The 25161-nt window shown below is 37.5% G+C and overlaps 1 protein-coding gene across 6 annotated transcripts in view; it reads left to right on the forward strand.

Moving 5' to 3' along the window:
* LOC128885783 (ecdysone-induced protein 78C) overlaps positions 1-25161 on the forward strand; it is a 157229-nt gene extending 132068 nt beyond the window's left edge. For 5 of the 6 annotated variants that reach the window (XM_054140073.1, XM_054140072.1, XM_054140068.1 and 2 more), the window contains 5 exons: positions 12024-12165; positions 13933-14309; positions 14740-15057; positions 15500-15896; positions 16724-25161. In XM_054140073.1, the coding sequence (XP_053996048.1) occupies positions 12024-12165; positions 13933-14309; positions 14740-15057; positions 15500-15892 (1230 nt within the window). In that variant the 3' untranslated portion in view covers positions 15893-15896; positions 16724-25161. The remainder of the gene's footprint in view (positions 1-12023; positions 12166-13932; positions 14310-14739; positions 15058-15499; positions 15897-16723) is intronic. The other variant, XM_054140071.1, reaches the window with a different exon arrangement.

The following is a 25161-nucleotide window of genomic DNA, read 5'->3' on the forward strand; positions in this document are numbered from 1 at the left end:
ACTGACGTAACGCTTGATAATAAACATGTTAGAATAATATGATTGAACATCAGTTACAAATAGTGTGGGTGCATATCTGAAAAATGTCACACCGACGTAATTTGGATTAATTTTCAATCACCTGATTCTTACGCCCCGAAATCTGTAGATTTTGTTTTCGTGGAAGTATAGTAACCGATGATTACGAAAATCATTTGTCCGGTAGGCAGAAAAAATTCAGTTATGTCAAAAGTATTCCTAGACGCTTTGCAAAGAACATAGAGGGCTTCAAACGTGCACGAAACTGCGAGAAATTACCTTCTTTATTGATGAAAGAAGAAAGGCTTCGCCAGAAATCTTGAAATGATCAATACGCGATTTCTGTGAATTTATTCTTGCTTTTGTAGACCAAAAAAACTTGCATATGTATTTACGTGAATGAAAGAACGATTCTTTAATCGAATGTACATTTGTTTTTCGATGAATTTTTGAACGCTGTTTTTACCGTGGCTGCTATTTCTGAATCGATGGCCAAACATTTTTGCGATAAAGCCGCAGTTAAAACGTCAGGATCGAATAATCACAATGCCGAGAGCGGACGTTTCCGGTGAAATTCGACGTTGAATTTTAGCACGCGTGCATATTGCGATCGTTGAATAAACAAATTCAGAATACTGCATAACAAAAACACACTGAAATAACACGAATAAAACTCTGTGTTGAAGTTGTCACAATGACGCTTATTTTTCAGTGTCACAGCTTATGTGTTCAGAAAAATGATTTGAATTTTTTGGAATAAAGAAGGAAACGGTTACTTCCAACGTAACCTTTCTCCAACGGAATCTTTTCGTTCTCAGCCTACGTAATGGCAATGTAAAACAAGAAATATATTAATCACGACATTGTAAAAACTGTTTTCTTGGTTGTTTAAAAAATTCCAAATTACTTTCACTAAATCTACTACTTTTATAAAATTCATTTTCCGAATATGTCGCTTTTCACGCTCTTAATTATACACGAATAAAACGGAGGAATAATTAAAAGATAGCGTCGCTTTTACAATAAAACATTAGCTGAATTGATTCATTACAGAACAATGACATCGCGGTTCGCGTTCGTCTCACGACAGCAGGGGAAAAAATGAGAATTCAGTGCGTCTGACTATCGAAGGCCGTTACTACTGTGCCGCGCGTATCGTCGACGATCTACAGTATAAATTTTTCCACCGGCACATGTACCGCTGCACGCAACGAGTTAATCGCTATGAACGTTCATATTTAATACACTGTATTTGTAACGAAGCATTTCGCGTTGGGGCGGTCGTCCAATTAATATTAAAGGCTGCATTATTATGATTAACGTAGCGAACGTTTCTCTGAGCAAAACAGTGTTAAATATAAATATATCTGGATCACCGATAAAATGTAATTACCAAGCGAGCCGACTCCAAAATTGAATTGCCGATATTAATTACGTAGCTATTTTCTGAAATAATGTCGGTACGAGTAGATCGTGAATATTAATTCATTAATCGAATACGATGAAACGCTGTGCACTCGCGAGTACCACGAGGCTTCCAATTCGCGTGTTCCCAGCTCCGAGAAAAGATTAAACACATTTGCGAGAGATTTAAACGTTAGCTCGGTTTGTCTGACTACTGTAAGCCTCTCTACTGGTTGGCTTCTCTAAAGAGGCAGACTACTGTAAAGCCACTTTTAAGAGAGGTATATTCAAGAAACTTTTGTAAAGAAACTAAGCTATGAATTAATTAATGTATCAGCATTCATAGAGATTTCGTCTTGAAATTGTGACATAAAATTCTCGAAATGCGTATCGTTTGAGAGATGCAAACAAAATAGATTTTACTTTAACTTTGGGAATGTTGTGCCTCGTTAAAGTTTCAGTAGCCTTCGATCATGTTTTTTTTTTTTCAACATACTACAAGCACAAATTCGAGCAACATATCTCAGTCTAGATAGTGGCAATGTAAAACAAAAAATAAAATGATCGTGACATTGTGAAACCCGTTTTCTTGGTTGTTTTAAAAATTCCAAATTACTTTCACTAAATCTACTATTTTTGTCAAATTCATTTTCCGAATATATCGCTTTTCCTCCTATTAATTATACACAAATAAAACAGAGAAATAATTAAAAGACAGCGTGGCTTTTACAATAAAACAATAACACAAACGTAAACGATATTAAAGCGTCGGTTTTACAATATTACAAACGATAAATTTCGTCGTCACACTGAAATAATCGAGTATCGAAATAATAGAAGAGGGAAAGTAACGTGTAGGGGAGCATTCGCTCCGTTACGAGCGAATGTGTCGGTTTATTGGTCTATTACTGACTGTATTAATTAATGAAAGCTGAATACGACAACGCCGGCACGTTGATGCATATCCATCGATATCCTCTGAAACGGTGGCTAGAAAACGACCAGTTGTACGGTAACAGTCAATAATACCAGCATTCGATACCGCGGCCCGACCTCGGCTTGTTGCTAAAATCGATACGTGACGTTGTATCAGCTTGCACCTCGAGCGGGCATCGCAACATCGCTGGCAAGTAATAAACACTTCCCTACGGTGGCTACGCCACGACGGGAAACACGCTTGTTCCAGTCTTCGTGTCTTCCAAGGGACGAGACGTGCTCTGCGCTTGCACGTGACGAGCATTCTCGCGAGCTTTTCGCGAAACTTTAATGGCGCTGCTTTCGCATAACGAATGATCTTTGTGATTAATCGTTCGCTTGGAAATTTCTTGCTGGTTCGTCCTTGGTTACTTCGGATACCGAATTTGGTTGTATAATTTTCTCTGGTCTGTTCCGAATCGTATTAAACACATATTAGATTATTCTATTATTATTTTGAGAATTAGGCAGAGAAGTAAACACTAGTGCGTTGCTCTGAAATAGAGATTTTAATTTGGTTAAAATAAATTTATTTACGTTATGTAAATAATAAATTTAAAGCTTATCCTTCAAATGCATTCCCTTTTACAAGCCTTTCTTTAAGAATCGCCTAATTGACTGAAGATAAAGATTCGCCATCTAGTAACCGAATTCCTAATAGATGTTCAAGTAGTGTAAATAATACTAATCAAACCTTAAACATGATACGAGACGAATTCTAGAGTTTTAATAGAACCTAAAACAAAGATAATTATAAAGCAGCAAGCAGTTCTCAATCGAGTATTAAATACAACAAATTATTTCATTTATTTGCTCGTCAATAACGCCTAACCGAATTCAAGAATGTTAACATTATCTGAGAATGAACATGTGCTGATTTATCGGTATCCCGTTCCCACGGGTGAAATATCGCTTAGATTTGGTCCGACGTGTACAGTGCAAAATCGAATTAAGACATGGGTTTTAGACGCCGCAACTCGGAGGCCCTCGTCAGCTAGAAGGCCTCCGGAGATTAATTTGAGGCAATTTAATGAATTTAGACGCAAGCATGAAACACTACAAGATGTCCATCGAACCATGTGAAATTCGGAATGGGCCAAAATGGCCGTGCTCTGTAAACGTAACGTTAATTGAAACATCGTGAAAACGCCTGGCCAATAACGAGCGAACGTGGTATTTATATCCGCGACATCTCTCGGAAAAAAGGATTCCGCAACGATTTTCTGTCCAATTAATTCAAAACCAGGTCATCGAGAGGAGGAACTCCATTTCGACCGGAAAGCCTGCCCTTACGGATTTCTCCTTTTGTCGGGGTTGCAAAGCGCTCAGGTGGGACCGCTATTATCCGATCGCGGAGACGAACCGTACAAGTTGAAGCCGATAATGAACGAGCCGCCCCTGTTGGAACGCTGCTTTTGTTTTTACTTGATTGTCACTCCGCGTATTCGGCACTTTTATCTGCGACCTATTTAAGCCGTTTGCTCTCTTAACCGGACTGATCGCTCCGGAATCCCACCACCTCGATTCGGGGTCACGATGCACACGGATTGATTAGCGAAATCGTCGTGCAACTTCCCACGGTAACGAATTTCCCGAGTACGGTAATCGATGAACTTTGCGCGAATGTGGTCGGTGTTAGGATCGTGGAATAGACGATGCGTTCGTGACGATCCGGTGGTTTCGGCTAACTGATGCTATTAACTCGTCGCAGGCACGGTGGTTCTTCTAGCGGTCAGAATATTCAGTATTTTAATTGTCGAATGAATTATTGTTCATTGAATGAATGCTTGAAACATCGAAGATATAATTTAGATTTTAAATGTATCATTCCGTATAGCATGAGTACTTCAATTATCGAGTAAATATTTTGACTGCTTAATTGGTTAGTCTGTACCGCATAAATATTTTGGTAGGTTAACACTTTTGTGATTTCGAATCTTTAACATCTTCAGAAAATACTATCGATTGTTCTCAAGATTATAAAATCTCAAATTCTTGTACATATACAGGACGTCCCAGAATTAGTGTAAGAAGTAAAAGTGGAGGGTAGCTGAGATGAATCTGAACTACAATTTCCTTTGCAGAAATGTCGAATGGCGCTTCGTTTTTGAATTATTCACGAAAAGCCAAACACCATCCGACATTTCTGTAAAGGAAATTGTGGTTCAGAATCGTCTCGGTAACCTTCCCATTTCTAATTCTTACACTAATTCTGGAACACCGTGTATAGAAATTGGATATACAGAACTTCTAATAACTTGTGAACAGTTCTTCACATTCTTTTTAAACTGCATCTACGTAAATATATAAATTATACACAATTATATCGTGTATTATTCAATTTAGTACCACGTACAACATTTTTCCATACAACTGAAAAAAGTTTCTTTAAGACTATCCATTTTATCGACAAAGGTAAAAGTAGGTATAAATGGAATGTCCGTACGTTCAGTGTTAATCAATCTTTTCATTGGTGTTACGAGTTTAATCCAACGTGCAATGGTTTTATTTACACACACAACCATTTTCATTCTAGATGAAACCCTCAGGCCCATCCCTTGCCTCTCCTTTCGCAAGTGTTAGACTAATAATAGGTACGACGACGTAAATTTATCACCTTTAACCGTGTACAAGTTTTCCAGGATGGAGTAGCCCTTTGTACGTATCGGTTTTATTGAAGAAAACAACTTTCCGCCGCACGTGTAACACGTTTAAAATAACAATCAATGCTCCAGATTGGGGCATCGCGACGAAGCACGACGCAAATCCCGATGAAGTCTGCAATTAATTATTCGACGAAAGCGCAAGAAATAAAGCTGGGTCACATTGAAGATTCGAAGCTGCAAATAGCAACAGTAATATTGGGAATTGACCGAAATGTAATTCAAATTGCTGGTACTTATAAATAACACAATATGTGAAATGAACTTAATTAACGCTAGTAAGTTACGAAGTGAATACGAAAATAAACCTCGTTACTTATTTTCGGCCTACTCCTTACAAGGATTTGGACACTGTATAGAAATTAGCAGTCGAATCGCAATAACCTTTTGTCACGATGGAGAGAGGAGTACTATAAATTCACTCCTTTGAATTTATACTATTTCTATCTAATTTCGGAGAATACGTGCAACAATATCGATGAAATAAAATATGGAAGCTAAATCAAAATTTATACTCTTTCTTGCGCTGTAAAAATTAGAAAGACGTATTGTATCATAATTGGTTGATATTTGCTCCTTGCTATACAGTCACTCCGATAAGTATTCGTACCCTTTATGTTTATTAAAAAAATTTGCCTAAATTAAATGGCAGGTTTGATTTTTCCAAATAAATATTTCATTATAAATACATATATGTATATGAGTAATCTTTACTTCAAAACACAAAACGTATAATTTAATTTAGGCAAATTTCTTCAATAGATATTGAAGGTACTTACGAGACTGTCTGCATATACTAATCTGGTATGAACGAGTGCAGACGTCCTTTACAATAATAATTCAACTCATTTATATACGACAAACTATTAATAACATTCACCTTTCTTTGAGAAAGTTACAGGTGTGATATTGAAATGAATTTGTGGTAATAAAAGATAAAATTGTAACACGACAAAGTAAAAATTGTAAAGTATCAAAAGTATTAAAGTAACCCATCGTATATCGAGCATTAATCCGAATGCTCCATGGCTAGCCTCTTCTGTGTTCTGCAAAGTGCACGTTACGAAAGTTCTGGGTCGTTTCTACGCGGCTCGCATTAATCATAATACGTCGCTTATTAAACGAGCCGTCCCGTTGGTCGCGGCAACGAGGTCAACCCTGACACACGACGAAACGCAACCCCCAGCCAGCCCTCGGTTAATTTCGAGGTAACGTGCTCGCTGCGTATGTATGTACATATATACGCGTGTACGTGTGCGTCTACTCGCGGTATATTACAACGCACATACTACGACATTTACAATAAAGTGGAGCTCGTTGCGATGCGCGCTCGATTCGCGGTCCAGCAAATTTTCATGGATCTTGACAGACAAAATTTTAAAGGGTTTTCCAAACAACTTCAAGATATTATTTTTTAACATGAAAATATAGATCTTGCTTTTTACGAAATTGTCTTAGCTTTGTGCTGATTTTTTTCATTCGGTCGGCGATCCTACGAACTAACAGTAAATGTTAAATAAATGGAAATGGAAATTTGTAGAAATCATAAGGAATTAGTAAATTCTGCACAGCTTGGGTTTTCTTTTCTTTTTAAATCCTGTGTCTCGAGGTGTTAAAAACCACATCATCTCTCACGTTTAATTGTAATCGTATGCAAAGTTGTTTAAGAGAAGTAAAAGTTGCCACGAAAGAGTGCTAAATATTAGATCCTCCTTTGAATTTATACTATTTTTATCTAATCTCGGAGAAAAAATTTTGTAAATCTTTTAAATCTTCGATTAAAACGTAAAAAATTAGATGTATATTCCATACCATTCGGGTTTTATTCAAAACATACCCCTAAAGCTACCTTTGGAGAACCCTCATAACGCACGGATGTTTCTACTTTTAATGAGCTAAATGAAGTCGTCAAGTAAATAGAACAAACAAATGTAAAAGTGCTTAATTACCAAATACTGCATCGACTATAAATTCAATGCGCAAACGTGTAATTTAGTTGTCCAACGTCATTATCAGTTACGGTAGGGACGCTTATAATTATTTATGCGTTGAGACCGCCACGGATGCGACGTATCATTGCCAAAACAATTTTCGATAACGTCACAGGAGAAGAGGCGAGTGCAAGTACATCGTTGGCCAAGAAAATTGCAAAACGTCGCTCGAAGGCGACATCGATCTAGCTTCCAAGGATACCGAATACTCGTCCGATCGGCGATTAATTCTCCCCGTCACAACCTGGATTTAGCGCTCGTAAAAATGTCGTTTGCGGAGAGAAACGATAGGGAAAAAAAGAGAGCTTTCCAAAGCGCCAAGATAGCCCTGTATAGTCATTACCGCAGCGTTTCTGAGGCCAGGTATCCCTGCTGATTTATGCGAGGCGATCAGTTTATCGTAATCTTTATGTAAACGTTCGGTAAATAAAACATTGAACTTACCGGAACACGAAACGATTCGTGGCAAGCTGCACACGAGAACTTTTACTTTACCATAAATTATTTAAGGCTTTACGCGTTCTATTTTATACAGGGAACGTGATAATAATCTATGGAACAATCAATATTTTCGTTGCTAAATTTCTAGGAGCTGCCAAGTATACGAAGCTTTCAAAATGTCAAATAATTTTAATGTTTATTCGATGTAGAATTAATTTTTATTGAATCGTTGAAATATTTATTCAATGTTATATAATCCACTAGATTATTTTTATGACAAACAGAATCACACTATTTAATAGAATCACACTATATCGATATGAGATTAATGTTTGCTAATTCTTTACAAGGAAGTTATTGGATTAAACAGGAAGTTATTGAATACTCAATACAAACAGTTCAGCAGAATCACTTACCCCAACGATCAATGTTCTCAGAGAACATTGTCCCGAGGTATACAATAAATGGCTTTATTTATCTATCCGAGATTGATCTGTTAGTCTCCCATTATGGGAAACTAGGTATTGTCGAACACTGTACACTTGTTATAGAATTACTCCAGCTTACTTTTTGATTAATACTACACGGCATAGAATAAATGACTTTGTTTATTTGAGATTGACACGTTAATCTTCCATTAAGGGGTCTTTCTAGTGTGACAACCGACAAATGAGCCATACATTATGAATTTCTTTTCGAAGTCTACAAAATAAAGAACGATTTTACTGTTTTTCTACGAATAATACTATTCAGAAAGAGAATGGAAGTATTTTTGTATGAACTTTATGAAATTTATTTATCGATTTATATTAATGTTAAACCAGTTCTAGACAATTGTCGATATTTTCGTAGTTGTGAAGAATATTTCGGAAACGGTTTGTCTGAGACAAATAATTCATATAATCACTTTTCATCGACTATTTTACATATAATTTGCATAAATTGTAACAGTGTATTTTCAAATATATTTGCTTTTAAAAAATGAAGCAATAATTAATTTCTTGACACACCAAAGAGCCTCCTGAAGAAAAGCAAGGATTTACCGAACATTGCATACTACATTATACTCTCACTCCTGCTAGAGAAAGCGAAGAAATGTCAGAGTACAAAAATGAAGCTGTAACTTGAGAAGGAAGTCACACGAAGTTAACCCAATCTCTGTTCTCGATTTGTGTGTTCCCAATCGTCCAAGTTGGTCGAAAAATGCGGAATATATTAAGAGCGAGGAACAATACCTAAACTACCGCGCCCACTTTCTACACACCACATCCTTTCCTTATCGGTCTCGACGGAGGAACAATTTCCTATGCATCTAATATCACGTTTCTCTTAATCAGTTTCGCGCCCTAATACGGCCACGCGCCAGTCCAGCGATAAGAGTATGTACCAACAGCCAGCTGTAATTACGATATACCCGGCGGAATGGTTATCTGTCCCGGCAGACTCTGCCGATCCTTATGTACGACGTCAAGGATCAATAAGCTCGCGAAACTTCCGAAAGTCGGTGTACCAGAAGCGTTATCAACCGCGCAGCTTCTGCGTTACAGAGGAAGCGGGAAAAGTATTGTCAGCCGATCTAGCTCACTTCCTAGCTGCTGAGTTTGAGCATGAGTCACGAATAGCGATGGGATCAACCATCTTACAAGCAGCTTCGAGTTCCAACCGACTTGGATTCAAACTCTTTACGAGTACTGCGCGAAACAAAGAACTTCTAGTCGAACCCTATCATAGGGTGAGTGGGGAATTAGTGAACACTGTCATCTAAATCTTTTTTCACGAGTACGAGACCTGAGCTTTTTCCACTTTGCAATGATACACAATATCAGGATCTCGAACTGACATTAGCCCAAAAGTTACACGAAAAAAAATAGGTGTAAAAAATTTGTATATTCTCATAACGAGTTCGTAAGGTAATAATAGTAGCAGTCGAATGTAATATTACTTCATCTCCAATTTACTAATTAGACTCATCGGCAAGGATCATCTGCAATATCGAATTTTGCGTTAGACGTGATGCTATTAATCCTTTGAGTAATCTGCTATAACTAATTATGCCTTATTAAATTATCGAGTAATCAGAGACTGTTCAACAAACGATTAATGGCATCTCAGACAAGATACGGTAGATAAGATTTACCGATAGATTCGAGTAGCATAGTTGGAACAAAACATAATATTGTTCTTTGTACTGGAAACATTATTCGTTAGATAAGTAATATTGTTTAACATATAGTAGCTTCTAACTGCCTGTGGGTGTTTCTAAGAAATAGCAAGAAAATATTTCTAATAGATTCGCTGAAGGTCTTTTAGCAACTGTTCCAAGCTTCTTTCAATTTGCGAGAGATCAAAGATATTCCTTCTTATCGATAGAGCGAACTACTTTACCAGTAGACTTCTACATTATCGAGGCTTATCGACAGGATGCTCTAGCTTATCGACAGAATTCTCTACCTTACCATGTGCTCCACGCACGTGATTCTTTTGCAAGCAGGTACAGTAGAGCTTCCGAATAGAATTTCTGAATAGAATATTAAAAATTGATCAGTTACTGAAGTGATTTTCGATTTCACCTACTGTACTCCCCATTTCTTTCCACGAAATAATTTAATGTAATGTATTTATACGGAATTTCCCATGATATAATCAATGAATACTCTACAAAACAAGTGATCATACTATTATCCGAAAATTCCCTTATCTATTCCCTCATCCCACTTTTGTCTCCCTATTAGTAGGGATGCAAGAGGTTCTACTGTGCAACGAACGAAACATTCTCTACGAGTGGTCTACGCGCTCGTGAAACGAATGTTAGTTATTGGAATTGACTCGAATACGAGAGTACGTATCGATCTCGATCCCATCCGTAGTCGGAACGGGGGATATCCTCGCGTCCAGGTAGCGCTCGAGAGATCTAACCGCGCTTATCTATGCCGTGTAGGAAGCGAATCTCGCGTAATTAATTTTAACCCGTCGCTGCAACGCCGCTGCATGGTCAGACCCGTCCCTTTCATTTCTGAGTCGATTACCATCCCGGCCGCGTAGGATCTGAATTATCTCGAGTGTTTCCTGGCTGACGAATTCCCCGCCGAGATAACATCGTATTCCTTTCACGCGAACGCAATTCGAGGGGATGGGAAATTAAAAGCGACACGCGAGGGAACAACACGAAGCCAATAACGATTGAACGAGTTTCGAGTATTGATACTCCCATTCTGCTAGGGGCTACGTTGAATCTTGGACGAACTGAATAAATGTTCTCTCTATCAGAGTCCGTGGATCTGATTATAAAGCAAACAATTTGTAAACTAAACGGGATTTTTGTTCGAATAGAAATTATTGTTGAGAAACCCATTTGATAATTTTTGGAGACTCTGATATTTGTTTAGAGGCACTCTTTACATTACAAAATTGTTCCTGGTGTAATAAGTAACATTTGTTGTTTGTTCATTAAGGCTACAGACCCATACAGGTCTTGTGAGTAATATTTCTGATACAAAGAGCCATGTAATATTAGGTTGTCCCAAAAGTTTCGTCCATTTTATTAATAAGTAATGCATACACAATATTTTATGTCCAATGTTAAGTTATTGAATTGCGTACGATTCATTTTGCTCCACTGCTGTTACAACATTAACATCTAAGAAATCAGGTTGTCTATTTATATAAACACTGCCATATAAAATAATTGAGTGCAAGTCACGGAAGAAACTTTTGGGACAACCTAATATATTTTGTCGATTATGCAGAACTCTGATTGATCCAAGTATTTACCAATACAGTGTTCTGCATTACCAATAAAGCGATCTGTCGTATCGATCGAATGTTCTGCATTACCGAGTCATAGAAGATAACGAAAATTGATGAGTATCGAATAGAACGACAGTAAAATTCAAATTTTCTTTCGATTTAAATAAAGTATCTCGGTTCCGAGCAGTCTCCCGTCACTCCTGGAAACTCGGAGATGTTTTTGGCAGCCAACGGCGAGTATTCTCACGAGACTGACGCGTTTCCCCTTCGAAGGAAAACATCGCCAGCTATCGATCGCCTGGAGAATTTTCAAATCGTTTCTGGCTGTGTTGAATTATTTACTCTATCATTTTTAGATGAAGCTAAACTTTGAAATACTTTCGGTACAGGTATGCACCTTCTGTAATTGTTCTATACATTTAGCCATCTGAATTCGACATACAATTTTCAGCTTGAAATCTTCCTAGAACAGTGAAATAAATATTCGAAGGCTAGCGAGACTAGACAGACGCTAAGACGTCGTTGCTCGTGTCTATCATTACCTTTGTTTACAACCAGGCGTTGAAATTACCGTGTTCAACGGCTGTTTCTCGATTGTCTAGAAAGCGAAAGCACCCGCCATAAACAAGTAAACGACAACAGGTAGTATCCGACGAGTTGTTAATCTTGCACGTCGAGCAAGGAACGTGTGGATGTGAACGTAGCGACGAGTAGACTCTAAGAAATGGATTTCTTTTTGCAGAACGAGCGATTGTTACCACAATGGTTGTTTCCTTTTTTCCAGGGTTTCTTCAGGAGGAGCATTCAGAAGCAGATAGAGTACAGGTGCTTGAGGGACGGCAAGTGTCTCGTCATCAGATTAAATCGGAACCGCTGTCAGTACTGCAGATTTAAGAAGTGCCTAGCTGTCGGCATGTCCAGGGATTGTAAGTAACGATTCACTTTGCATCGATTGTAACAATGCTTTGTAAAAGACGCGAATGTATTCAAAGATTGTGCACAATTTCCTGGTGGTTACATTGTTCCGAGCACGTGCTCCGAGGTAGATAGGAGTCGCTCGGAAGGTCTTGCTTTGAAATTATACCTTTTCCGGGTCTCCGGATCCTCCATGCTTTAGTCGTGAAACGTTATCTATTTAAACTATGTCGTTGTGGATATGTACAGGAATATGAAGGGATACATTTTTTGAAGAAGTTTAGTAAGACATACAGTCAGTCCCGTAAACGTTCGTACCTTCTGTGTTTATTGAAAGAATTTGTTTAAATCAAATGATAGGTTCGATGTTTACAATAAATTTTACATTATTATATATATATATATATATATATATATATATATATACCTGTGTATTGTATATAATTTATTATGTAATTTAAATGTGATTGAAGGATTAATTTTGGTTCGATTCGTTAGTTATAAGAGCAAAGTTAAATTGCGAACAAATGAAAGAAATGATTTTCACTTAAAAAAAAAAGTTCTTTGAGGGAAAAAGAAGACCAAATTAAAAAAGTCGAAACTTGTACATGTACACATTTATAATGAAACATTTATTTGAAAACAACGAACCTATTATTTAATTTAGACAAACTTCTTTGATATACATAGAGGTTACGAAGACTTCTGGGACCGACTGTATTTATCAATGATGTTTACCATAACAACAATTTTGTTAAAAAGGAAATTAATGTATAAAGATACTTTTAAAGACACTTTAAAAGAAACTAAAGAATACTCGAGTTACCTTCATCCGTCGAATAAATTTACTTTGAATGAATATTCGTATCCGACAGACACCGAATAAAAATAATGATACGGTACATTCATTCGAGTTTTTATTTAAATGATTCCGTTATCTAGATACTGCCCATCTCTGAATAAATGACAAACTTCGCACAGTGGTTGGTCTGTCAGTCGTCCACACAATTGTTTCCCTGACGAGTTCAATTCATACTCGAGCGATAAATAACCCCGGTGTCTTTTCCATCGCGGTATTTCTGTCCTCCCTTAACGACGGAGGAGGTAGAACACGCCGAAGCGAAGTTGCGTGCATAATTAAACGTCAAAGTTCCACGGTGTAGTTCGAGGTAATGTGTAACAGGCTATCCTCGGAGCTTCCCTCTCGCATTGTCGACGAAATCGTAATAAGCTTTTAGAACGTTGCGAAATGAATGTACATATTACATTACCAGGGATAAAGCTGTCCGAAAGCTGTATCCACTGCTGTCCGGTGCGATTATCTCGACCACGGTACGTGTTAATTTTGCAACCGTGCAATTGTTTCGGAGGGAGAACTTTTAAGGAGAATATTGAACAAGTACAGTAGAACTCCATTACACAGGACTCCAAGTAGTGGTTCGCGTGAAATTGGACACTTTTCGAAATAACTTCGAAATAACGATTTTTACGAAATTCGAACACGATGTGATATTTATCACGTTGTCTGCTAGACTGAGACTCGTGAAAATTTCTACAAAGTTATAATTCTGTCCCGAGACTATCGAAGATCAGATTGTTTAACACTTGTCTCAGAATTTAATTTGTTAACCTCGCCAAATTCACGAATCCTATCTAGATTTATTTTCATTGTCGCCTCATCTTCGGAATTAGTTTTTTTTAATTCCGAAGATGAAAAGTCCTGTCATCCATTTCTGCGTGACGTGGCAAATAACGTGTTAAATGTGCGTTTCTTTCAGCTGTGAGGTACGGCAGGGTGCCAAAGCGTTCAAGGGAACGCGGCCCCGACGACGCAGTGCCCACCACGACAACAACGACGACAACGACCACTGGTGTGCAGCAGCTGACGTCTCCCAGCGCTGGGAACAATAACAACAATAACAACAACAACAATAACAACAACACCAGCCAAAATAATAATAACAATAGCCAGGGTCAGAACACCATAGCCTGCGTGCCATTAGCAGCAGTTGTGGAAGCGGATCAGTCGGACGCTGACGTGAAACAGTTGGCTGTTTACGACGTAATACTCCAAGTCTCTCAAGCGCATCATGCTCACTGCGGCTTCACAGAGGAATCAACGAGGGGCATCGTTCGGAAACCGATGATAATACCGGTGAGTTTGGTGAAATTTTATCGATAAAGATAAACCAATGGTTGTTAATTATTTTGGTAGGGAGACATCCTGAAATAATAATAGTTTTCGTTGTAAACTAATGTATTTGAAGATAGTTTGTTGAAGAAAAGTTGCAGTAACGATAGTAAGTTAACTTAATGAATGAAATTTTGATAAAATAACGAAAGTCACGCCAACGAAGGGATGGAAAGGTTTCATTGATTTCCAAATTTCGAGTTCAGTTTTAGAATCGATGCTCCAAAAACTCTTGTATACCAAGTTTGACTTACAGTCACGCTTGGTTTTAGTCTGTTGCGTTGCAAGAACTTTGATTTTTGGGATGTTGAATCCTTTAACATTAGAATCACGTAAGAAATCTTCTGCTGGAACCGACAGCAACGCCTGTTTCTTTTACAATCCCGCTGATTAGGCGAGTGCTTCTTCGCAGCCTGCCAGTCCAGAGGACCCAGAGGCGGCGTCCTCGACAGCGGAAACAGTCGAGTCGCAGAGGATCTGGCTCTGGCAACAGTTCGCCACCAGAGTGACGCCATCGGTGCAAAGGGTGGTAGAGTTTGCCAAAAGGGTGCCAGGATTCTGCGATCTCTCGCAGGACGATCAGCTGATACTGATCAAGGTTGGTTTCTTCGAGGTCTGGCTCAGCCATATCTCTAAGATGACCACTGACAGTTCGATGACTTTCGAGGATGGTACTTATATCACTAGGCAGCAAATGGAATTGATGTACGAGGTAAGAACGAGTTACTATTTTTGAACAGAAGAACAGAAGCTGACGCTTTGTATACTAACCTTAGCTTTCGTCAATCTCCCTCTAATGAATTTTTGTATCATTAAACCTCTTAATAAAGTTTAATAATGAAAATAAAGTTTTGACATTACCAGATAATCGATAGCCCGAAAAATCGAAAATTAATCCGAAGATTGACGTTCTAGACTTGAATACCCTCTTAAGATTTTGTTTTCTAATAAAATATGTCCATCACTATAGTCGTGGTGAACACAAACGATATCATCATTTCATACTATTTTTATTGAAAAATAAGATCCTAAAGGCCCTTTTGGAAATCCTTTTGCTTCCTAAAGCCTTCGTTTATCAGCTTTCGAGACCTTTTCTCAAATTAACCAACACTTCACACAATACTTTAATAATTAATCGTTGTAAAACAAAACAGCCGGACTTCGTGTCAGCTTTGATGCAATTCACATCGGCCCTAAACGCTCACCAACTATCGGACACCGAGCTGGGCCTTTTCTCTGGCGCTGTTCTTCTGGGCGAAAGGCCAGGCCTGAACGACGTGAAAGCGGTGCAAAGGCTTCAGGATCGTCTTCTGGAGGCGCTCAAAGTGCAAGCGTTACGGAACCACACTGTCCCTGGTGAAACAACATCCACGGGTGGCTGTTCCAGCATCTCCAGCGTTTCTCAGAGGATACCGGAACTAAGGGCCCTGGGTGCCAGACACGCGAATCTCCTCGACTGGTTCAGGAGGAACTGGACGAAGCTCAAACTACCGCCCCTCTTTGCCGAGATATTCGACATTCCCAAGTGCGAGGAAGATCTTCAGTGAAGAGGTGATCTACTTCTGAAAAATGTTCCCATTTCTTTTATTATAAGTAATTAGAAAAAATACTATCGTTGGGTCTTTTTGCCTAAATTCAATTACAGGTTTAATTTTTCATTAGAAGTATATACATGCGTAAAGATAATACATGTACATATTTATAATGAGTAGACTGCGGATCTTTATGGATTTATAGAAAATTTGAATGTGCAAGAAACTACAAAATGCAAACAATATCCAAGAATATAAAAAAGATTGAAAGTAAAGTTCATGTTATAATATTTGCAGAATGAAATAAATTCCTATTTAGGTTCAATTTTTATAGGGACGTTCGCGAATATTTTATTTTGCATAACGACCCACGGTCTAGTAATGAGACATTTAATTGGAAAAATTAAACCTATCATTAAATTCAGGCAAATTTTTTCGACAGACATAGAGGGTACACTTGTGGGACTGACTGTATATACAAATGTTAATTTTAAATTCTCTTTCGTCCAACATTACATGTATTATAAATATAATATCCAATCAATACGTTATTTGAAACATTCGTTTATTCAAATTTTCAAAATAAAATCGTTAGAAATATGTTACATTATTCCGATAGCGTCCTGGTTAAAATACAACGGCTGACACGCGTAAAGCTCGCCTCTCCCAACTAGTTTCCCAACTTTCTATAACGCGTTTCACCGTTCTAATTCGACCGCCCGCTCCATAAATCCACGTTTGCATTTTAATCCTCCTCCCCCCGAAATCTACCTTGATTTGCAATCCAAACCACCCCGTCGGTCTGACACCAGAGGGGGACTTCTAATCGGTGGATCCTCTTTGAAGAATGTTTCAGAGTACATCGAGTTAATTCGACGAAAACGAACGGCCCTGCCAGGGGAGATTCTTCTAATTGCCAGCGCTCATCGCACAAAACATGGTTCAGGGCTTCGAGGACGATTTGTTCTTCGATGGCCGAGCGATGGTGTACAACGTAGACACGATGGGTCGACGCTCGTCGTTTCGATTGGAAAAAGAACGCGGGAGGATCCGCTGCTGATTTGTCGCGTCTCGGTGGGATCGATCCCGCCAGGATCCCATCGTGTGGAAGATGGATCGTTTCGTGGCGAAGGGTACAGATCGTCGATTGAAACGCTCTCGGGTCGAGACTAAAGGGAGAAAGCGTTATTCGATTAGTCGACGAGGGATGAACCGAATCACGCGATAAGTCGAAGCTTCTTTCGATTATTGAGAAATTTCTAAGCTTCGAAGAAAAAAGACGTAGAAATTCTCTTTGTTTAATTATTTTTTTTTTAAATTGAAGATATTCCGAATTTTTGAATTGTCCTAGAGGATAAGTAAAACGTCAAAGTGAAATGATGAGGGATGAACTCGATGAATCGAAGCTTCGGTCGATTCAAGCTGATTCTTCAAAAATTCCCTAGCTGAGAAAAAGAAGAGGAAAACTGTTGTCTTTAGAATAATTATTAAAATACCATAAGGGATGGAAGGTCTCGGAAGGTAAATAGAAAGCAAATGGAAACTCAATTAACGAGAGATGGACGAACTCGATGAATCGAGGTTTCGATCGATTCGAGCTGATTCTTCAAAAATTCCCTAGCAGCAAAGAGAATATTTTTGTTTAGAGTAATTATGGGAAAACGCAAGCGATAAATCGAAGGTCTAAATTAGCTCAAAGGATAAATGGAACGCGTTAGGAGTTTCACTTAACGACAAGGGGTGAACTGAATTATGGGGTTAATCAGGACTTTTCATGAAATTCCTAAATTTTCGAAAAAAAAAAAGGAAATCTCTGCAATAATTATAGAAAGAAAATAGAATGCTTTGAAGTTCTAATCTGCTGCAACAGATCAATAGAAAATGACAGGAGTTTCAGTCGATGATGAGGGATGAAAAGAATCACGCAATAAATCAAATCTTCTTCCAACTGATTCTAATGAAATTCCTGAGCTTTGAACAAAAGAAACAAATTTTGTTCGTGGAATTATTTAAGAAAAGAAGAAACCAGCAAACGATGTTTCGAATTTTTAATTTGTCCCAAGAGGGTGAATTACGAAAAGAAATTTCAACTGAACGAAAGAGCAAAGAAACAGAAGTACTGTCCCTTAAATAGTCACTTAAAAAAATAAAAATAGCAAAGGATATTTCAAAGTTACATGAACAGAAAAGGAATTTCAATTGACGACAAGGGACGAAAAGAATCATGCAATAAATTGAAGCCTCTTCCAACTGATTCTTAACAAATTCCTGAGCCTTGAAGAAAGAAACGGAAAGAATTTTCGTCTCTAGAATAATGATAAAAAATCAGAGCAGATGATAATTCGGGGTTCTGAGTTGTTCCAACGGGATAAACGGAACGTTGACTTTCGATTCGACGAGATTTGTACCGTTTGCTACGCAGCGTCGCGCGCTGCACCAGCGGAAGTATTTAAATACTCAATCGACGAGGAGGAGGATATAAGTTTTTCGCGTTGTTAGTATCGCGCATATCGTTGTTGCAATAATGCGGCGCAGTGATCGAACACGCGCCGCGCGAAAAGGATAGCACAAAAACCGTTCCCGAGTGATAATTCACGAGGTAACTTTTATTAGAAACCGCGAACAGGCGTGTATTGTACGGAGAAAGAAAGATCAGTGGAAGGAATGGCGTGTCGTAACGAGTTAGACACTTCAGTCAGGCTGCGGTGGGCTTTTGACAAGCACTCACTCGATACTGTTCACGTTCTACTTACTCATGCTGTGCACAACATTCTACTCTAATCGACTGATCTTTTTTTCTCCTCGCGATGGAGCAGAGATGGGCAAATTTCTTATATACACATAAATTTTAAACAACGAATGATTGATCGTCGAAGAAATGTTCGATTTAAACATTCGAACATTTTAAGATCATCTTTTACCAAGCTGAATTTGATTAAGTATTAAATTCGTAGCAAGGTATCTTAAAATAATTAATATAATGGTTAAAGTTTACTTCGGGGCACTAAAAATTACTGACCTCCTTTTTTACCATTTAGTAGCTTTAATGCCTAGAATTCATTAATCTAAGTTTTAATGTTAGGAATCCAACGGTTTAAAAATTATGCGTAAGTAAAGTTGAGCATTTCGGCGTGTTTCGCAGGTTAATGCTGCGCCATATTGGCTTTTACAATCGCCCAACCAACATGCGCCAAGAAATTAGACTCCAAACCTACTCGGACACTATTTTCGTAACGTGTTTTAACATTTTGTTGTTATTTACAAATGTATTGTTCATCTACGAGCATCTGTATACAACAAGTTGTCGGAAGAATGACATTCCCTATCTAATTGACCAACAGAGCATCGGTAAATATATGACGTCGAATTAACCAGTCAAATTGTTTAACCGTTGGATTCCTAACATTAAAACTTCCATTTCAGGGATCAAAAGCTAATGGTATAAACAAAGTAAATAATTTTTACTGCCTCGAAGTAAAGTTCAGCCTATATAATGTATAATATGGGACTATTGAAACGATTGTATAAATATTAGAGTAACTTTGAAGAAAGAAGAGACACAATAAAAGTCGTTCAAGGATGACGAAGAACTTTTTCCTACTTTGGTATACAAAAGACATGATAATAGTAATCTGACCAGAGGTCATTATTACATAAAGTATGTCTTTCTGTATATACGTTTGAATTGATTGTATTCAAGAAATTCTAAAAAGTATTTAAATATCTTTCAAACCACTACTTTGTTCAACACAAATTACCTTAACAATAAGTATAAAATTTAATTAATCGATTTACATTAAAAATTCAAGTTACCTCGAAAATAATTGTTCGATGATATAAAAATGGCGAACGAATCGCCGTATGGTGTTTTTGTTCGTTTATTTATTCTTCAGGGAAAGTTTTGTCCATCTCTGTTGTTGAGCGAAGGGACGAACGTTCCGCGTGAAGCGTTCAATCGATACAGTTTCTGGGCTGAAACTCGCAGACATATCGAAAGTGTGGAATCGTATTTTTTCCTTGCCCGTAGTAACTACCGGAACGATCTTTCCATCCCTCGCTTAGAAAGCTGTAAACACGACAGACAAACTGCATGCCAGCGCGTGTCGCGTCGGCTGCAGCGCGTACGAACGAACACTTATACATATTATACAGATCTATACAAATGGAAAGAAAAATGAAAGAAGAAAGAGTTTCACGCTATAAAGCTCAAGAAGAGGAAATCTTTATAGGAAGTATCTCTCTAGGATGCATCCGCTACGAATCTTAATCTATGCAATCTCTATTTTTATTACTTGACAAGTAGTATAGTGGATTTACCTTTATAGATATTGTTGCGTCGCTTCAGGATGGTCAGCGGTGAAACGACGAATTTAGATGTTCAGGCCTCGCTGTTCTTTCGTTGAATTTATCGGTCGACGTCGACTTTTGATGTTAAGAAATAGGAAAAAAGGAATTATACAGTGACGTGGTCCCATGTTTGTTGAGTAGACAATTTTGATGTGATTATTAGTCGACGCTAGGAGACTGAAAATGTCTTCGACGTCAATGGTTGGGCCCTTTTTGTGTACTTAGGGGTTCTGAGTTAGACAAGTTATGACATTATTGATTAATAATTTAATTGTATTATGTTATAATGTAAAGTAAAACCACTATGATTGGGATCCACTTTCTACACTTGGAAGTTTTAAATTGAGTAAGTTAATGATACTATAAATTTACGGTTCATAATCTCGCTTATTTTAAAATTACAATTACCTATGTTATTAAATATTTTTCGGTAAGCTCTAAATATACATATAAAGAAGATCCAAACATGGGAGTCGAGAACGTTTCGTATCTTCTTTTAGAGACTAACATATTAAAATTGATCATACAGTAGTTCTTCGCTTCGGGATGAAAAATGGGGTGCGTCAGCTATTTCGAATCGAAAAGGGGATCGATAACTTCAAAGTGATGCCACACATTGTGTTAACCAATGTGTTAACTAACTTCACATAGAATTTTATATATTTTTCGTTACATCTTCGCGAACACACTATCAATAGGCAGTCGAAGTTTTCTTAATGAAAATGAGTTCGAACACGATCTTATTCGAAGGTGCCCGTTTTTGTGATATTAAGAAGTGTTTCGTTATACACGCAATTAAAAGTAATTTAAATGCGGTCATGTTTCGACTCATTTTCATTAAGGAACTCTCATCGATCCGTTTCAATATTAACCATACACTTTCCGTTTTTAAAAACCGGATAGCAACGAAAGAATGCAAGTGTCCTGTAAATATGTTGTAACAAAATTAAAAGTAATTTAAATGCGATCGTGTTTCGACACATTTTCATTAAGAAAACTCTCACCAATCCGTTTCAATATTAACCATATACGATTCCATTTTGAAAAACCAGACAGCAATGAAAGAATGCAAGTGTCCTGTAAATATGTTGTAAGCCAGTGGCTAAAAAGTGGAGACTAGAAATCGCTGCATTAGAGGATGAAATTCCACGCGAAGCGAAATGCGACGAAAAGCGCAAAGAAAAATGTAAAGGGCTTGCGCCTTGTTACCGCGGGAAGAATTTCGTCGCGAAGCGAGGGACTGCTGTACTTCTCGACGCGCGAAAACGAAAAGTTTGAATCGAGTCCAGCCGTTGTGTATTTTATAATAAGTAATTGTTGCGTTAAGTTGTTGCATTTGTTGTTATTGATTCGATCGATCGACGATCATTGGCGAGCAATCACGGTCGACGGAACGTTTCCCCGCGTTGTTGAAATGATCCTGAAGCGAGCATGTTTGAAATCTTCGAACTCTTGAACACTAATAACTCTCTGACAATGACTAGCATGTAATGCGTATCGATATGTAATATATATACATATACATATACATTCATCGTGTGAGAAACGGGGAGGGGGGGGGGGGAATTAGAACTAAGTTTATCACTAGAGAAATTAATGTTTTACCTAGCGTCGTACTTAAATTAAAAACTAACGTAACGTCGGCACATTCGCTATATCGCTGCAGGGGATGAAAATTGTGGGGAGGGGGGGGGGAGGGGGAGAAGACTATCGTCGCGATAACTAGAAGGTAAAACAAAATTCCAACTCTAAGCGCTCACATCAAGTTGTGAATAAACATATCATACCTAATTAATATATTGAACAAAGAAGGGATATCATCGTTTAATATAATATAAATATGAGTCTATATATATATATATATATTAAAAAAAAAAAGTATACATATATATAAATATAAAGATTATAAATCTATATGCAAGAAGAATAGTTATTAAACGCATTATGTCGAAAGAGCGTAGATCTAACAATGGTAGGCCATCTTTCCAAATCGCTACTCGCGCGAGAAAAACAAAAGTACAGCGTCCCTTTTCTCAATTTTGATTCCTGCATCGAAGAAATAAGAAAGAAAAAAAAAAATAAGGAAACGGAAGTTAACTAGAACTGCTTCTCTCTCTTACAATCTACCAAAACAGATCTGCGCGACGAGAAGTGACGTAATAACAAACGAGAAAATATAAGAAGCACGCGAGTATCTCGCTGATAATCTTTAAATTATTTACTATTCTCGTCCTCTTCGAGACGTGCATGGAGGAAAATCTCAGTAAAATGTAAATTGAGTCACCTGGTATATAATGTATGTATGTATGAGAATTTTTATGCTCGTTGTACATAAATTCTGTAATTCGAACGATCTTAACGGCTGTCCTAATAATCTTCGTCGACTAGAAGCGAGAAAAGAAAACTTATACGAGGAATGTGAGAAAGAGAGAGAGTAAAAAGTCGCGACATTTTCCTCCTGTGATATTTGAATTGCGATTCGTTTTTCAAAATTTCTAGTCCCCACGACTTATTCGCCGAGCTAATAGCAATCGCGTATTCTACGATACTCTCGTGAACGTCGAATGGAACACGTTTATTGAAACGGCCAAATACTTAATAACGTTATTAATTATAATGTAACGTTTACTCGGTCACGTTGGTCGATCGCCTTTCGTTCCATTCTTTTATGCTGTATTAATCATGTCAGATCTCACGAGTGGTTGAATTTGTCAGTTAAAAATTTGTAGATGCCTCGAAACGTTTACTTAATTATGTTTTATTCCTGAAATTTTAATATGGTTACGAAAATATAGTAAAAATAATTGAAAATTAAAGAAGCAAAACGAATCTACAAGTAGAAAGGTTCGATGGTGAATGTAGAATAACTGAAGATGAAATACCTGAGATTTCATTAAAGTTCTTCGTTTGTGAAACTGCCCTCATCGACGAACGCCATTCTTTCTTTGACCCAAACGTTACTTCGTTTCATGAAATCCAGAGAACAGTCTGGCAAGCAATCTTTCTTTTTCTTTGAGACTCGCGTTTGTTTTCTGTCTCGCTACCACTTTTAAATTAAGAATAGTTTCCGAGGGTAAGGGTGGAAGTCGACCGGCCAGCGTAATCGAGAAACTGTAAGAATAATAATTGAGATAGTATCCTTTAAAAACTCAAGCGTAACATCCCCTTCTTTCCCTCCTCTCGTGTTCCGACCGAAGCGCAAGTTCACCCTCCTCCCAATCACGCTTTTCCCTCCCAACAATCAGAGGTAGGCAAAGTTCTATGATCAAATTTCTAGATTCAAAAAACTCTAGAATTCAAAATATAAATAGAGATTTCAGGTAACGAATAAACAACAAATAACTGTCCACTCAATATTCGTTGAAGTAACAAAAAATTACGATTCGAATTACAAAGCGAAAAGAACAAATTTGCAAATAAAAGTTTCCAAATGGACGAATAATAATTGAGCACGTTCGATCGATTAAATATCGTAAAACGAATTGATACACGATTTGATTTATTCGTTATCTATTAATCGAATAAAATTTTGCCCGTCTCCGTCCTAATACAATCTCGTTTCCATTCTCCCCGATGAATACCATCCGCTCTTCGCCTCGTGTAATAGTTATTTTTTAACCTTGAGATTTCGGTCATGGTGCTATAATACGTGTACATATACTGTGGGAATCGTTACGTAATCAATGTACCATTATTATTAACATTATTCGAGCTAATCGTATCCCGTAATTATGATTACAATCTATCATTACAATTATTTTATTACTTTGTTATCACACTGATATCGATTATTGTCGAATCGGCGTAACGTTTAATTGTGCGTCGAGCTTAATTCGTCTTGTGCGTTCGATTGGGAAACGCTAACAAAGAAAAAGAGGCGGTTCCTTTAATTTTTGTTCAGAGATAAATCTATATAAATATAAATATATATATATATACAGTAAATATATATATTATAAATAATATGTTCCGCCCGTAAGACAGGACTCTGCAATAATCACGATTTTGTTTGATATTGATTCTATGATTGTATATTTATACATAAGTTGTGCTCAAGCGTGCATCACGTTGCGTACGCTCTATCGCATATGTTATACCGTACTCTTCTTTTTTATAATAGGCGAGATATCGACTGCATACTATACCTATACCGGATGTTTTATAAATCGCAACGCAGCCAATAATGGTGGATTTCACGGCGAGACGTAAGACGACCTCCAAAAACAAAGAATATTCTTCGTAATTACGAATAAATATTTCGAATAAGAATTTTAAATATTACATTCGATGAAAAAATGTCAAATGAATATTTCGGATAAACGTTTTCCCGTAGAAACACCGTACGAAAATTAATTTCTACGTTGAGTCGATACTGCTTGAAATCACGCGCTTCTACTATTTTCGAAATGGTCGTTCTACGTCCGGCCTGGAGCCACCCCTATATCTTCTGATCGATTCATAATTTACAAAACAGCCTATGTAACACGATGTATCGAGACGATAAAGAGATAACGACGACGACGGGACGATGGAGTGCCAAGCGAGGCGGGAATTGTTCTTAAAAAAAAAAAAAAATGAAAATGAAAGAAAACAAAAAATATAATATTACATATATATGTATAAAATAATATAAACGACGATAATGATATTAAGGTAAATAAGTACGACAAAACGACTGCTCTATACTGCTAAAGTACAAATGTTTCATTTTAATTGTTTTATAAAGAGAAAAAAAAAAAGAAACGATACGATTTGTTAGAGATTAGGTTTAATGCGTCCACGCTCGCGCGCGATGTACGTGTAATTATATTTATTTGTTAATCTCTCTATCAGCATAATAACGTGGCCCCCTTCACATACCGAGTGTCTCACTTCGCAACACATCACGCAACATCACACAAGGGATGCTCGATTCTTGTAAAAAAAGAAAAAGAAAA

Source organism: Hylaeus anthracinus, unplaced genomic scaffold (assembly GCF_026225885.1).
Source record: "Hylaeus anthracinus isolate JK02 unplaced genomic scaffold, UHH_iyHylAnth1.0_haploid 11981, whole genome shotgun sequence".
In the NCBI taxonomy this organism is placed as follows: domain Eukaryota; kingdom Metazoa; phylum Arthropoda; class Insecta; order Hymenoptera; family Colletidae; genus Hylaeus; species Hylaeus anthracinus.